Source organism: Euphorbia lathyris, chromosome 1, assembly GCF_963576675.1.
Source record: "Euphorbia lathyris chromosome 1, ddEupLath1.1, whole genome shotgun sequence".
In the NCBI taxonomy this organism is placed as follows: Eukaryota; Viridiplantae; Streptophyta; class Magnoliopsida; order Malpighiales; family Euphorbiaceae; genus Euphorbia; species Euphorbia lathyris.
In genome coordinates this window covers 88,042,223-88,058,385 of record NC_088910.1, presented here as the reverse complement: position 1 = coordinate 88,058,385, position 16,163 = coordinate 88,042,223, and the positions used below count along the sequence as shown (strand labels likewise).

General features: G+C 38.4%; 1 protein-coding gene across 1 annotated transcript; it reads right to left on the bottom strand.

Annotated features, from left to right (window-relative positions):
• Positions 1–14,056: 14,056 nt before the first annotated feature.
• LOC136205608 (peroxisomal and mitochondrial division factor 2-like) lies at positions 14,057–15,522 on the bottom strand. Its single transcript, XM_065996283.1, has 2 exons — positions 15,367–15,522; positions 14,057–15,251 (listed from the first exon to the last, which is right to left on the bottom strand). The coding sequence occupies exon 2, from the start codon at positions 15,238–15,240 to the stop codon at positions 14,362–14,364; it is 879 nt and encodes a 292-aa protein (XP_065852355.1). The 5' UTR covers positions 15,241–15,251; positions 15,367–15,522; the 3' UTR covers positions 14,057–14,361.
• Between the last annotated feature and the right edge of the window lie 641 nt (positions 15,523–16,163).

Genomic DNA, 16,163 nt, shown 5'->3' with positions numbered 1-16,163 from the left:
AATTCAATTGATTTTAGAGCGAGAAATTAATAAAGAGTAGAAAGAGATGAGAGAGAAAGAAGAACAAAAACAAGAAATTAAAGATATGATGTATTTGATTTTTAATTTTTATTTTGGGGTTTATTTGTGATAATTAGATAATAATAGAGGTTAATTTATAAAATAAATAAATATAAGTACCAAATTAACTCTTTTTCCTTTGACTTTTAACACCGTTAGTCAATTTGGTATGTGTTTGCTAACGGAATGAAGTACATGGTACCATTTTGCAAACTTTTATACCACATGGTGTTGTTCGAAAATATGTGTAACCACAAGGTTTATTTTTGTACTTTTCCCTTTTATTTATTATTCCGTATTTATTTAATTTTCGTCACGTGTTAAATAAACGTTCGGTTTTGTTTTGAAATAAAAACCTCGTTTTAATATCCCAATACGAACCGGGATCCGATTCAAAGGTAGTTCGGGAATTAAAAAACGTTGTAATTATAAGTTTTTTGAAAATATTTCTAAATAATGTTAATAAAACGTCGTTTTAGAGATCTCCGTTATAGACTATGATCCAATTTTGGTAGTTCGGGGACCCAAAACGATAGAATAGATCTAATCTAAAGCTTTTGAACAAATCTGGAAACTTCTGGACTGTTTCTGTAATTCTGCCTTTTCTGTTGCTAACAGCAGATTGGCGACGGATTTCCGTCAGTAATCTGCTGGAATCCGAAAATTCCATTTTTAACCCTCTTTTCTCTTCTTTTTTACATTTCTATTTGTATATATACATATTTAATTATGTTATGTATTTGTAAAAATTATTTTTGAGTCCTATAACTATTAATTACGTATTATGTAGCTATATATTTCGTATTTGGGTTTAATTCATTTGGATTTGGTTTGGTAAGGTATGATATTCCTATATATATAGTTTTGACACATTTAAGATATATTAGCTATTATTTAGGGTGAAAATTATTTTCTATATGTTTATTACTTAAAACCATTTGGAACTCAATGTTATTCTTCCCATTTATGAGTTTGGCTCATTGTTTTTACATGTTTTGAATTAGAATAAATAGGTATTATATGTAGTACTCCTTTTCATTTTCTTTATTATATCATATAGTATTTCGTACTCCTTTTTATTTATAGGTATATCCTTATTTTTAGATAAAATTATATATATATATATATATATATGTATTTCTATTTTATTTTTGTGTATATGTATATATTCCAAATGAGTTTTACTTGGTGAATTTTGGTTTAATTGGTTCATTAGTGTAATTATGTTCAAGTAGAGGATAATTGAGTGAAAAAGGGAAAAATAAAAGACAAAAAGAGAATTTAATTTGTTTGTTTAAATTAAAGTTTTTCTAGATATTCTTAAAGTGTAAATAACGTTTTCTTGACGTTTTTTTAAACCATTTCCAAAATATCACGTGTTGAAACCTTAATCCGTTCCAACGACGGATTAGGCGAACATTGTAATTAAAATTGTTTTTCTTGTGAATAATGAAGTTTTGAATTGTTTTCCTAAGTAAATGGTTTTGTACCAAATAAATTGACTTGTATGATTAATCACGTTTTTAGATTAAAACTGTTTGCTCAACGTTTTCAAACGCTCGAGTCGTTCCAACGGTGATTCGAGTGAACATAATTAACAGGGCTTTGAAACGTATCTAAATCGTTCCAACGGCGATTAAGGTACGAACCGTGTAAATAAACTCGTTTTTTGGGAGTGAGATTAGCGTAGATGTAATATACGACGTAAAGCCTAAATCACACTGTGAATAAATCAATTCTTCCTTCTCCTCCTCTCTCTCCTATGTATTTTAAATTTATGCAAAATGGGTGATTCTTTACTAAAGTGGCTTTTAATGACATGCTCAAAACGGTTTTCAAAAGCGAGAAAGAAAAGGTTTCAAATGAATTTTAAACTTAAAGAAATATGCAATTAGTCCGTTATCGCCTAACACGCTGAGTAGGAGGCCGGTGGTTCATAACCGGGCGATGTCGGGGTGCCTAGTAGCCTTTCTCCAGAAAGGAGCTAGCCTTCTCGGCTCGTACCTAAGTTTTCCGAACCCTCACCGGTCTCCCGCAAGGGATCGGTGTTCATTTTTCCATTCGTGGGTGGCGACTCTTCCATACTCCGAGCTCCGGTCCTGCCGAGCAGCTTGATTCCACGATTGGTTGCTTTCGGCGCCAATCACCGCTTACGTCGCCATGAGGTGTCCACCCCCCGGTCCGCCCGGGCGAGGCCGTTCGGCACCTTGTCTAACACCGCCGCTGGTGTTAATCAGGGCTGGTTGGATGTGCGTGAAGTAGAGGAGTGATCTTTTGAAAAACAAAACCTACGATATATCAATACTGGTGATAACCGAAATAAAAACTCAGAAAATAAAACCTATACCTGCGTAGAGGAAGAAAGGAGGTGAAAGCAAACAGCAGACGAAGGGATTATTGTGATTAAAAGAAAAACAAATGGAGGAAAACATGGCAAACCTAAACATCGAAGATGAGGAGTACGAAGGAATGGAACTAAGCTTGAACAGGGGAGAGGGGGAGAAGGAGGTAAGGGGACTGAGGTTTCTGGGGACCTTCATAGCGGACAGACCTGTAAATTTCCAAGCAATGAAACTGAAATTAGCAGGGCTTTGGAGGCCAGGGAGAGGCGTTACAATTACGGAAATAGTGCCCAACCTTTATTCATTTGAATTCTTTCATGCCATGGACAAGAACAGAATAATGGCAGGGGGACCTTGGAGTTTCGACAACTACGTGCTAGTGATGAATGAATGGCCTGAGAGAGTAAAACCAGAAACGGTTGAGCTCCACGTGATGGCAATATGGGTACAGGTACATAACTTACCATTTGGTGCCAGGAACGAGACCGCAGGCAAGCAGATAGCAGAGTTCCTAGGGGAATTTGTGGAGTACGATGCTAAGAATGGAGCTGGGGCTGGGAATGCCTATATGAGGATTAGAGTAAAAATTGATGTCACACGGCCATTGAAACGATTTAAGAGAATAGGTAAAACAGATACAACACCGACCTTCATACACTTTAAATACGAGAGAATTGGTACTTTCTGTTACTTATGTGGCTTGTTAGGACACTCAGAACGATACTGTGAAAGGCAATTTGAGGAAAATAGCCAGGATATCCCGAGGGAGTGGGGACAGTGGTTGAAAGCAGTAGTTAGAAGAGGGGGTGACCAGAGTGGGGCAAGATGGCTCAAAGAACCAGGGGACCAGAACGACGACCCCAACATGCCAGGAGGAAAAAGATTCACGCCCGCAGGACAGATGGTTAAACACAGACAAGGGTTTTTCTATCACGTTGGGGCATCGGGAAGTGGTCAAGGGAGGATATATGGGAGCCAGAGTAATGTACTGAAGGAACAGAATGTTGAAAAAGAAAAGGGAGATGAGGATATGATAATGGAAAGCGCTGAAGAGGTGGCACTAAGAATTCTGGAGGACAGAAAACGCAGGAGAGGAGAAGTGCAAGACCGGGGAAAAAACATTGAGGAACCAGCCACAACTACTGGTTCTAATACGGAGGAGTCCCATTCCATTCTGGATAAGGATTTTTTCACTGAAGTTGTAGCGGCGAGGCCCGAGGTACAGGCCCGCCGGGAGGAATGATTTGCATAAGTTGGAACTGCCGAGGTCTGGGGAACTCTCGAGCAGTTAAGGCATTAGGGGATATGATCAGATCATGTCAACCTGATGTAGTGTTCCTCATGGAGACTCTAGTAAACCAGAGTCGAATGGTGAAACTAAGTAAGAAACTGAAGTTCGATGGATGTTTTGTAGTGGAAAGCAGAGGACACAGTGGGGGCCTAGCAATGATGTGGAAGACAGAAGTAAAACTGAGCATCAATAAATACTCTGATAGACATATTGATGCAACGATCACAAATACAGAAGAAGGGAATTGGAGGTGTGTAGGGTTCTATGGGTATGTAGAGAGACAGCATCAGGTGGAATCTTGGGTAATCCTCAAAGCTATAGCACAGGAATCGAATCTACCATAGGTAGTAATGGGAGACTTTAATTGTATTAGGGATCAAACTGAGAAGCAAGGAGGTGCAGAGTATCCCGAAATTCTTATGCGAAGATTTAACGCAGCGCTGCAGGATTGCGAGATTCATGAGTTAAGACAAGGAGGCAGCCCTTTCACTTGGGAGCGAAGTCGTGGCTCTCCGAGATGGGTTAGAGAAAAGCTGGATAGAATGTTTGGGAATGGTGAATGGATAAACCGCTTTCCGAGATACCGGTTGATTAATACTATTACTGTTTATTCGGATCATTACCCACTTGTACTGACAACAACAGAACCCAAATCAAAAGATGGAAGAGGAAGGTTTCGATTTGAACAAGCATGGCTGCAAGAGCTAGAATTTGAACACCTTGTAATAAAGCAGTGGAGGAGCAGTGCAAGCAGATGTATGCAGGATAGACTGGCGTTCTGCGCAAAGGAGATGGAGATGTTTGGGAGAGGATGCAGAACCAAATTTTTGAGAGAAATTGAGTTTCTCAAACGCCAACTAGTAAGATTCAGAGATAGAAGAGATGAAGGGTCAGTGCAAAAAATAAAAGAAATCGAACGGAAACTAAATCAGGCCCTGGAGAAGGAAGATATTTTCTGGAGACAGAGGGCAAAGTAATTCTGGTTGAAGGGTGGGGATATGAATACAAAATTCTTTCATGCATGTGTAAATGCCAGAAAGAAGCAGAACCAAATTTTGTCTTTGCAGGAGGAGAATGGGCGTGTGTTGAAGGACCAAAAGGAGATGATGGAGCAAGCCAAAAGGTACTTTCAACAAGCGTATAAGCAGTCGATGGAGTGTAATCTAGAACCGGTTAGTGTTCTTACTGAAACATTCTCGGATAGATATAATCTAAGCCTAACAAAGCCTTTCACGATGGAGGAGTTTAAAGTTGTCGTGTTCCAAATGCACCCTGACAAATCACCGGGACCGGATGGACTTAATCCGGGGTTTTATCAGTACTTTTGGCCAGTAATTGGGAAGGAAGTTTTTGAGGCCTGTAAAGGATGGTTAGAGCGCAGGGAATTCCCTGCCAACTTGAACGACACGATTATTGTTTTGATTCCTAAAATTGACTCTCCAAGCTCGATGTCAGATTTCAGGCCTATCGCACTCTGCAATGTGTTGTACAAAATAATCTCAAAGGTCCTTACTAATAGGTTAAAGCTAATCCTCCCTAACCTTATTAGTGAGACTCAAGCAGCTTTTGTCCCTGGAAGGTCAATAATTGATAGTGTCCAAGTAGCCTTCGAGGCCATACACCATATGAAAAGGAAAAACAGGGGGGAGCAGGGAGATGTTGCACTCAAAATTGACATAAGCAAGGCCTATGATAGAGTGGATTGGAGATTCTTGGAAGCAGTAATGAAGGGAATGGGGTTTAGTGAGACGTGGATTCAGTGGATAATGTTATATGTATCGACAGTTACATACTCTATTGCAGTGAATAAAGAGTTGGCGGGGCCGGTCAGCCCTGTGAGAGGAATTCGACAAGGAGATCCGCTCTCACCGTATTTATTTATACTTTGTGCGGAAGTTCTGTCCCAGTTGATATTTAAAGCTGAGAGAGATGGCCTGATTAGAGGGTGCAGGGTGTGTCGAGGAGCACCAGTGGTGGCTCATCTACTCTTTGCAGATGATAGCTTCCTATTCTTTGGGGCGTCAGATGCAGATGCTGAGAACATTCTAAAGATCCTATCTGATTTTAAGAAAGCTTCAGGGCAAGCTGTGAATGTTAACAAGTCAGGTATTTTCTTTAGCACTAATGTAAGTAGTGAAGTCAGGAATGGTATTTGCACCAAATTAGGTGTATACTCCCCTTTGAACACAGGAAAGTACATGGGATTGCTTTCTTTGATTGGGAGGTCGAAGAGGAGTTTGTTCATGTTCTTAATTGATAGATTAAGGAATCGAGTTAATGGGTGGAGTTTTAAATTTCTGTCTAGTGCTGGGAAAGATGTGCTAATCAAAACGGTAGCCCAAGCGTAGCCTACTTTTTGTATGAGCACGTTCCTCCTACTAAAATCAATTTGTGAGGAACTACAAAGAATAATGAATTCGTTTTGGTGGGGCAAAAAGGAGAATGGGGCAGACAGAATGCATTGGTTTGGATGGGAGAAGTTGTGTAAACCAAAAGAGAAGGGGGCCTGGCTTTTAGAGACCTGCAACTTTTCAATCTAGCCCTTCTAGGAAAACAGGGATGGAAATTCATTGCCAAACCTAATATGCTAGTCAGTCGAGTGTTCAAGGCCAAATATTTTCCAACTGACAATTTTCTAAATGCAAAGTTAGGCAGAAATCCTAGCTTTATTTGGAGAGGTATATGGAAGTCAATTGAAGTTCTAAACCTGGGTCTGAAGTGGGAAGTAGGGAATGGAGAATCAGTTAGAGTCTAGAAGGACCCATGGATTGGAAGGGAGGGAGCGTTTCGAGTTCGATCTAGAATGGTGGAAGGAATGGAGGAGTTGAAAGTGATAGATTTGTTCGAGGAAGGGTCGAGGAGTTGGGATAGAGGGAAGATTAATGAGCTGTTTACAAGTGATGAGGTGGAGGAGATTGATAGTATAATCTTACCCTTGAGATCTAGGCCTGATAGATTGGTTTGGCAATACACCAAAAATGGATGTTATTCGTCAAAATCGGGATACAAAGCACTGGAGAAATTGAAATGGCAAGGGGAGCCTACTGTTGAATGGAGTAACTTGTGGGACTTACTGATACCACCTAAAATGAAATCATTTGTTTGGAAACTGGGATCAAAGTGCTTACCTATGAGATCGGCACTGAGGGCTCGCCATATGTTGATTCCTAGCCACTGCTTAGTGTGTGAAGTTGACATTGAATACAGCTGGCACTTGTTCTGTGCATGCCCGTATGCAGTAAACTGTTGGCAGGAGATGGGACTTAGCCCGCCGGCTAGAGAGTATGATGATGTGGTGGAATGGCTCCAGGTAAAATGCTCCAGCGAAAGAGTGGAGGTCTTAATAAAAATTATTTGTGTGTTGTTCTCCATTTGGCAACACAGAATGACGTATTGTGGAATAACGAGTTGATAAATGCAGCAGTGAGGACCCAGAGAACGTATCAGTATGTAACTGAATGGAAGGAGGCGAGGGAGAAAGTAAGGAAGATGGCGGTAAGTGACCAGTGGGAGGAGTGTGAAGGGAATGGGGAGAGAAGAAACGAAAGGGTTAATCAGGAGGAGGGGCGTCGGGTAAGAAACAGGGGGGTGGAATCAGAGAGAGGACGGAAGGAGGAGAGTGAGGTCAGAGGAAAGAAGAGGGATGGATCGAAGGATAGCCGAGGAAGAAAACCCTTGTACCGAACAACAGAATGGACTGGGAATTGAAAACCCAGAAACAGGAGAGCAGCAGCAGATGCAAGGCGTGAGATCTGCAGAAAGGAGAACCCAGCAGCAGCGCTACAGGGGGTTATTAGGGGATTCGATTCAACAGCAAATGAGGAGGTGGCAAAGACCGAGAAATGGCGGACTAAAGTGTAATTTGGATGGGGCAATCTTTGCGGACTCGGGTCAATGCGGGTGGGGGGCAGTGGTAAGATCGGATGATGGGCAGTTTATGGCAGGAGCAAGTGGAGTGGCAAGAGGAGTTCACTCGGCTCGGGTTGTAGAAGCACTGGCTCTGCGAGCAGGACTACTTTGGGCCCTAGAGGTGCATCTTGACAACGTAGAATTTGAGATGGATGCCCAATTAGTGGTTAAAGGGATTAAAGCAAATGAGCCAGATTTATCAAGTTTTGGAGACATTATTGAAGATTGCAAAGAATTGTTGAGTAAAAAGACGTTTTCTGTGTCTTATGTTCCGCGACTAGCGAATAGAGCTGCTCACCAAATAGCTAGGCAGGCTCGTTCCAATGCTAGTTTTTATTCGTTTTTTGATTTGCCGGATTGGCTGATAAATGTAATTGAAGAGGATATTAATGCCTCAATCGTTTAATGAATGAGTTTGAGTTTCAAAAAAAAAAAAAAAAAAAAACAAGTGATAATAGACAGTAAATGATTATGATGTACCTGGGGTTTAGATTCTATAACTATTATAGGCAATTATGTACCTGAAATACGTATGTACTTTACATGTGTCAGCTTCTAATTGGCTTTGATAATAAGTTATATACGTATCAGCATGTGATTGGCTTCAGAATCTTTCCTTTTATATCATTCCACAATACACGACTTGATATGGGGTTAGGAGCGTGCCTTTGGAATCCGGAACAACCATTGGTCCACGTGCCCTCTTAGACAGCTTCCTGAAGAAGCTTTCATATGAGCAGGCTTTCACAACCTTTATTTCCATGGGCTTTAGATTAGGCCCATATGTTGGATTCAATTGGGCCATTGCCCAAGCCCATTCATTTTATGCTATATCACTATGTTTCCATGGATGTGGAGATTTTATGAAAAAGAGTTCTATTTTTCTAAGGATGTGTCACTTATTCCTCTCAGGGGAGATTAATAGTAAGGAAGATGAACAATTATGGTTAGCAGAAAAGAGGTTTTGGTAGTATGATGAACAAAGTGGTGATGACAAGGTGGCTGAATATGAGGGAGAGAGATCGGCTAGACTATTTCAACAGAAGTATTCTCGTAGAAATGGGACAGATCCTCCTATCAATGATAATACTATGCCATCAGATGACTCTTCAAAGATTGACTCCGAGGTAAATCTCCAGTTCCCTGAAAACCAAAACTCTTGTTTGGATCAATCCGTTGTTCCGATTTCTTCTAATAATAATTATCAAGTTAAAAGATATCCTACTCGTGAGCGAAAAGAACCAGATAGATTTGGATTTTCTAACTCTTCTAATATTGCCTATCCAATATCCAACTTTGTATCATATTGTTTCCCCTACAGTTATGTTGGGACTAACTGAGAAGGATCAACATAGAGGAAGAGCCAGAGAATTGAGCTCAGTTAGCGCGACTTGTGAGAAACATAACAAAATGGCCAAACGATGGAAGAAGCAGAGTTTATTCACAGCAGCAGCTTACTCCACGAAATGGCATAAACGTGGATAAGAACGTGGGTAGTTCATGACGTGGGGTGAATCCGCAAAAGGAACCATAGCCCGTTGCACAGAGAGAGCCAATGAAGAGAACGTGGGAGCGGCAGTTATCAGAACCACGAAGCAGTATTTAAAAGAGAAAATAAAGAGAAAGATGGATTCAACTCAAGCAATTCAACAACAATGAAATCAAATCAAATCAAACCTTATGGACTCTAGCTATTCTACAGCCATAGTTTGTTCATGAGAATCTTACTTTCAATTTGTAAGCACTAGCTCTAGTCTTTTAGTTCGATCAATACAAACATCTCAATTCAATTCCAGTGCACGTTTCTCTTTTTAGATTCTTTCTCTTGCAACATCTTAGTGTAGTCATAACCAATCTTCTAGGTTCCACTACGAACTTTTGGCATTTTATGTCCTTTAAGCTTTTTACACTTTCGTTTGATTAGAAGTTAGATCTTAGTTATTAACTCTTTTTGTAGTTTTTCAACAAAGCTACTAGCACGCTCGCAATTCGATCCAATTCACACCAAAAAGGCACGAAACACATATCATTGCCTATCTCAAGGAAATCTAATCTTTGGTCTCTAGTTACCTTCGGATTCAATTCCTAATAATATTCAGGAAGCCTTAGCAAACCCAAAAAGGAGGGCAACAATGGAAGAAGAAATGACATCGCTTCAGAAAAACACTACTTGGGAGATGTCGAATCTGCCTCAAGAAAAACAGAAGATGGGATGTAAGTGGGTATTTACAGTGAAATACAGGCCAGATGGAGCATTAGAAAGTTACAGGGCCAAGTTAGTTGCCAAAGGTTATACACAAACTTATCGCATCGATTACTAAGAGACTTTTGCTCCCGTGGAAAAAATGAATATTGTTCGAGTTGTACTATCACTTGCAGCCAATTTAGATTGGTCATTAAGGCAATTTGACGTAAAAAAATGCCTTTCTCCATGGTGATTTGATTGAGAAAGTTTATATGGATCCTCCTCCAGGTATTTGATTTAGAAGAATTCAAAGCTGTGTAGGTTGAGGAAGGCGTTGTATGAGCTAAAACAATCACCTAGAACATGGGTTGGGAGATTAAGTTACGCCATGAAGACGTATGGATTCAAATAAGCTCTCAGCGATCATACTTTGTTTTACAAAAGAAACCATGAAATATTACCATACTTCTTGTCTATGTTGGTGATTGTTACAGGTAATAATGATAATGAAATCGAGAAGCTTCATAATTACTTGGCCAAAGAGTTTGATATGAAGGATCTCAGAGCTCTAAAATACTTCTTAGGTATAGAAGTATCTCGGTCAAAGTAAGGAGTTCTTCTCTCAACGGAAGTATGTTTTGGATCTTTTGGTTGAAATCACATGTTCTGCATGCAAGCCAATAGATACTCCTATTGAAGTTAATCATAGGTTGTCCATCTATCCAGATCAAATTCCGACCAACAAAGAAAGGTACCAGAGAGTTGTGGAAAAATTAATTTATTTAACTCACACTAGACCTGATTTGACATATGCAGTTGACGTTGTGAGTCAGTTTATTTATAATCCGAGTGAGCGTCACATGAATGCAGTAAATCGAATTTTAGCCTATCTCAAGTCTTTTCAAGGAAAAAGTGTCATGTTCACTAAGAATGATTATTTAGATATTGTGACATGTATAGATTCTGATTTTGCTGGAGACAAAACATACAAAAAAAAATATACTTCAGGCTACTTATCATTTGTGGGATGAAACTTGGTAACTTGGAGAAGCAAGAAACAAAATGTTATAGCATTATCAAGTGCTGAAGCAGAGTATCATGCAATGCATCACGGAACATCCGAACTCACTTGGTTGAAGATTCTCTTATAAGAACTTGGGTATGGATAAAAAAAAAATCTATGATCTTGTTCTGCGACAATATGCCAGCCATTGAGATTGCAAACAATCCAATTCCACATGACAGAACTAAGCATGTAGAACTTGACAAGAACTACGTTAAAGACAATTTGGATTCTGATGAAATTGAAATTCTATATAGACACAGTTCAGACCAGCTAGCAAATATAATATGAGTATATTCTGTATAATTGTTCTACCACTTATAGAATTCTGTAATCAGTATAAATATCCTTCAAAAATTAATAGAAAAGTATTCCGCCAAATTATTTTCCACTCTTTCTTCTAAGAGGGTATAGACCTTCCCAAAATATACTTAATTTCCCGAACTCGTTAAGCTTAACGTGATGAATCTCAGAAACATTTTCTAGATTAAATCTAAGTGCCAACTCTATTCTCCAACACGTCAATCATGTCGGACGTGATGAATCTTGAAAATATTTTCTAGATTAAATCTAAGTGGCAACTCTATTCTCCAACACATCAATCATGCCGAACATCATCATGATCCTATGTTTAAACTTCGAGTTCAACCAGTATCGTAGCGTCAACCAGACTCTCAATGAGGAATGGTATACCGACATAATTTCCTTATTCCATGGCTGTAGTAAATAAAATATACACATGAAAAATAGAATGTAATATCCTTCCTGACTGAAACAGTTAAAAAAATAAGAATAAACCCTTTATAATTTTAATTTTTCTGGTGGAAATTCTTATAAGAAAGCTATTAACAAACTACTAGTATATTTTAGGCCTAATGCATACCCAGCCTCCTAAAGTTGTCCGTTTTGTTCATTTAACCCCCTCACCTTACGGGATAACCCTTTAACCCCCTAAACTCCATAAAAATGGTATTTCTCACCCCCTTAACTTGTCCATTTATCCCCCCAACTCATAGAATGTTCTATTTACCCCTTAACTTCATAAAAGTGGTATTTTTCACCCCTTACAATCCGTTATCGAAGCCTAAATTGATAACTTTTTTTAAACGTTAAACCTATATTTATGTTTTCCATAAAAGTGGAACCTAAATTGATACTTCCCCAAAAATCATAGGCCCATTTCGGTACATTATCCCTACATATAATGTATTTAACTTGTTTATATTAATGTTCTTGTTATTTGTATTTTTTATTCGTTCTTTCTTCATTCAACTTTTTTTACTACTATAAAGGGATAAAAAATACCATTTTTATGAAATTAAGAGGGTAAATAGGATCATAAGTGGTGAGAAATACCACTTTTATGGAGTTAAAGGGGTAAATAAGATATTCGATGAGTTGAGAAGAGGTAAAATGATAAATTTAGACAAGTTAAGGGGGTGAGAAATACCATTTTTATGGAGTTTAGGGGGTTAAAGGGTTGTGCCGTAAGGTGAGGGGGTTAAATGAACAAAACGGACAACTTTAGGGGGCTGGGTATGCATTAGGCCTATATTTTAATAGCTTTTTGTTTGGTACGAAAAGGTTCACAAATCGGTGATAATTACAAAATTGAATGTTTAATATCTTAGTTTTATAGTTAAGAGACAATTTCAAAAACCAACCACGCATTTTAACCGAGAGTTGATCTGTAACAAAACTTCAACCCGTAGGCAGAGGATAAATGGTCAATTTCATCGTCAACATTGATAAATAAAATCAAATAAGATCAAAACAAACTTTGAATATCAAATCGATCCTAAAACTAAGCAGCAGGATTATTACACATCATCAATAATTTTTGAACATGTAAAAAAGCCAATTTGAATGACTAAACTGTATGTAAAGTTCATTTTTAGAACTAAACAATTTAATTCATCCCTTATAAGTTATAACAAAAATCTAATAGAGTTTTTAAAAACACAGTGGTAATGTTCACTTGGATGGCAACTTGAGTTTGGTCAATCACCAGCCAGCCAATGAACATTACAGTAAAAAAAGAGAATATACCCCAGTGATCCCTTTTATTTATTTCCCACCACGACAGTGACTGGCCAAATGAGTTTGGTCAATCACCGCTCAAGTGAACATTACGCTGAAAAAGAGAATTCACCCGGCCCCCTCCCCAAAAAAGTAAATTTTTATAAATTTAAAATAATAATAAAAAGAAAGTGTTTACTTGAGAAGGATGGAAGAAAAATGGGGGAGGGACAAATTTAGTGCATCACCTTGCAAGCCAGAAAACAGAGCATTACTAGCTGCTTGCTTTAAACTCGCCCCGAGTGTAACGATAGGAAGCAAACAGATATGGCACCAGACAAGCATAAAATCAAGTTGGCACATGGCTATAAACAGCCAACAGATAAAAATAAAGTGCATTTTGTATTGGTTTGATAAGCAATTAATGTTAATACACGATAATAACCCTAATTAGAAGTAAGTGCTGCAATTATTACCATTGATCTAATTCTGATGGGACATAACTACGACTAGCCATAATCATCTCTAGCTCTTCTAGAATGGATAAGACACCCGATTACTTTCCATTGTTGTTCTTTTACATCTGTTACTAATTTGATTGGTAAAACAATCCTTTTCTAGGAAATTTCTAGATTAGATTGGAAAAATAGCTCCACATATGTAACTCTAAAAAATGAAGCGTTTCCATGAATTTCCAACAGACTAACAAAATAGAATGTCTTCTATAGCTTAGTTACCTATATATGTGAAGCTATACATGTGAGATAATCTTTACCCTTCTAACAATTTATTAGAGTCTAGTGCTCAAGAGTTCAAAATTCAATTTGTTACTTCAATTCAACACATGATAAAATGGCAACACTTCAAACACATGATAAAATGGCAACACTTCAAGCCTATTTGTGCGTGAGGTGTTTAAAAAATAATAGTAGAAGTAGTAATTCTTGGACTTTAGCTTTCAAAATAAGCTTCTGGGTCAAGCTTGACAGTCACAACACAAAAACCCAATCAAGTCAAAACCTTTATACAAGGTATTTTCATACAATCAAAAATATTTACTTAATAATACTAGGTGATTCTCATACAAACTCACAAAAACCTCCTAAGATAACACACAAAAGTAAAACTAATAGACAATGAATGGTATGTGAAGCTAACACAAAGAAAATTTCATCAGAAAAAGATACTGCAAGCAACTAGGAAAAATATATATTCCATTCCAGCAATTTTAACTGTCAGAATTGAAGTAGATAACAACCAATTCACAGATAAAGTCACTAGTGCATAGTAGATGCACTACACTAGCTAATCTGAAGAAATTCCTTCATAACAACTAAGTAAGCATATCATTTAATCAGAAAAATCAAGCCAGTAATTAGAGTAAAGCATAACTCTCAACAACCCAAAAAACAAATGCCAAGCCAAGCATATATCTGATTTGAATCTACCAAAATTGAAATTTTTTTTCTTCACTCAAAGCCTAACCTCTGAATCATGAGCGCCTAGCATAGTGAATGTACACCACAGCAGCCGTAGCAAGAAAGGCACCTGTTAATCCAACTGCCAACACCGGCATCCCCACCTTCAACCCTTCCGTCCCCTTCCCTATACTCTTCTCTCCTTCAAACCCATTCACAGCATCCATACTCCTTTCCTTCAATCCACCAATTGAAATTTCTGCTTCCTCCACCTTCTTCTGCATCTCCAAAACCTTTCCTTCCATTTCACTCAGCTTCTCCTCCGAGGCCTGCAATTTCTTCTTATACTCACCCATCTCTTTCTCTTTTTCATCTAATTTCTCTAGCATCTCCTCCTCCATCCTCACTTTCTTACTCCTCTCCTCTACTTCTTTTACCTCCAATGCACCAATTTTTTTTTCCAAATCCCTAATTTTATTCTCTTCCTCCACCTTCTCTCTCCTCAACTCCTCCAGACTTAGTTCCTTTTCTCCCAACAATTTCTTCATCTCCGAAATCTCAGAATTGGATTCCTCTCCAGCGCTCATAGCTGAAATCAAGTCATGTTGAAGCCTTACAACCTCACTCTCGAGCTGCTGAGCTCTATGAGCAATCACATCAAGCGCTTTCAAGTTCTTCTTTGACTCTTCGTTCTCTCTCTCCATTTCTCCCAACGTCAGCTTCAGCTTCGAAGATTCGGATCTCAGCGACTCAATCTCGGCTTTGAATTGCACAATCTGAGCTTTGATGTCTTCGTTCTCGCTGATCAGGGAGAGTTTCTCCTGCTCCAAGGCATCGACCTTCACCTTCATCTTGGTTTCGTTCTCGCGCTGATCAGGTTCGTAGAAGATCTCAGTCGTGGAATCGTCATTCTCTAATCCAACGCCGTTGGCGATCGTGTTGTCGTCTGCCATAACTTTAAACTCTAAAACCAGAGAAAAACAATATATATAAAAAAAAAAATCAGATTAGAAGAAAATCAGAGGGTGAATACAGTAATGTTTTCTGGGAAACCAAACAGAGGGAGGGCGTAGCAATACCTAGAGGGGTAATTGAGAAAAGAAAAGGAGACCTTTCCGGGAAAGTGAGGAAATGGGAAAAGGGAAACAGAAAAAAAGGTCCAGCCTTATTTCTTGGAATGGGATTCGATGGAAGGAATGATAGGGTTTGGTTTGGTATTGAAATGGACGGCTTCAGTTAAAAGAAAATGGTCTGTGCAAAGCACGTGTCTAATGGTATGGAGTCCACTACATGAGAGCAAGTTCCGGCTCTGATATTCCTTCACCTATCAAGATTTGACTTAAATTTGAGTACCTCAAAAGCATAGATCTAATTGAACTTGATTGCACTTCACGTTCCAAATTTTTGATGATTTAATCAATCTTTCTTGGGCGAAACAGAGGATATCTCAATCGGGTGAGAGAACGGGGGAATTCCGTATGACCCCTACAACATTTAGGAGCTTTTGGTCCTAAGCCCTTATTTGGGGGTTAATGAAAGTTTACGAGAGTAATGGAAGGTTAAATACCAAATTAATTTTGTTTGGGAATTGTTTTTTGGGAGTAAATGGAGGTTAATAAGATTAAATATTCACTTTCTCTAACATCCAAATTTGGGGTAAATAGGAATAACGTAAAGTTTTTTATAATTTTTTGTCTCTGCAGAGTAAATTTAACTTTATTTTCCCTCCATATTTAAACTCACAAACGAAGTTAAACATTTAATCTTATTTATATTCTAGGGTAACTAATTTATTAGTCCCCTGGTTTTTACCTAACACACTGTTTAGTCCTTCTATTTTGAAAAACACATTTTAAGGTCCCTATCTTTTGCCAAT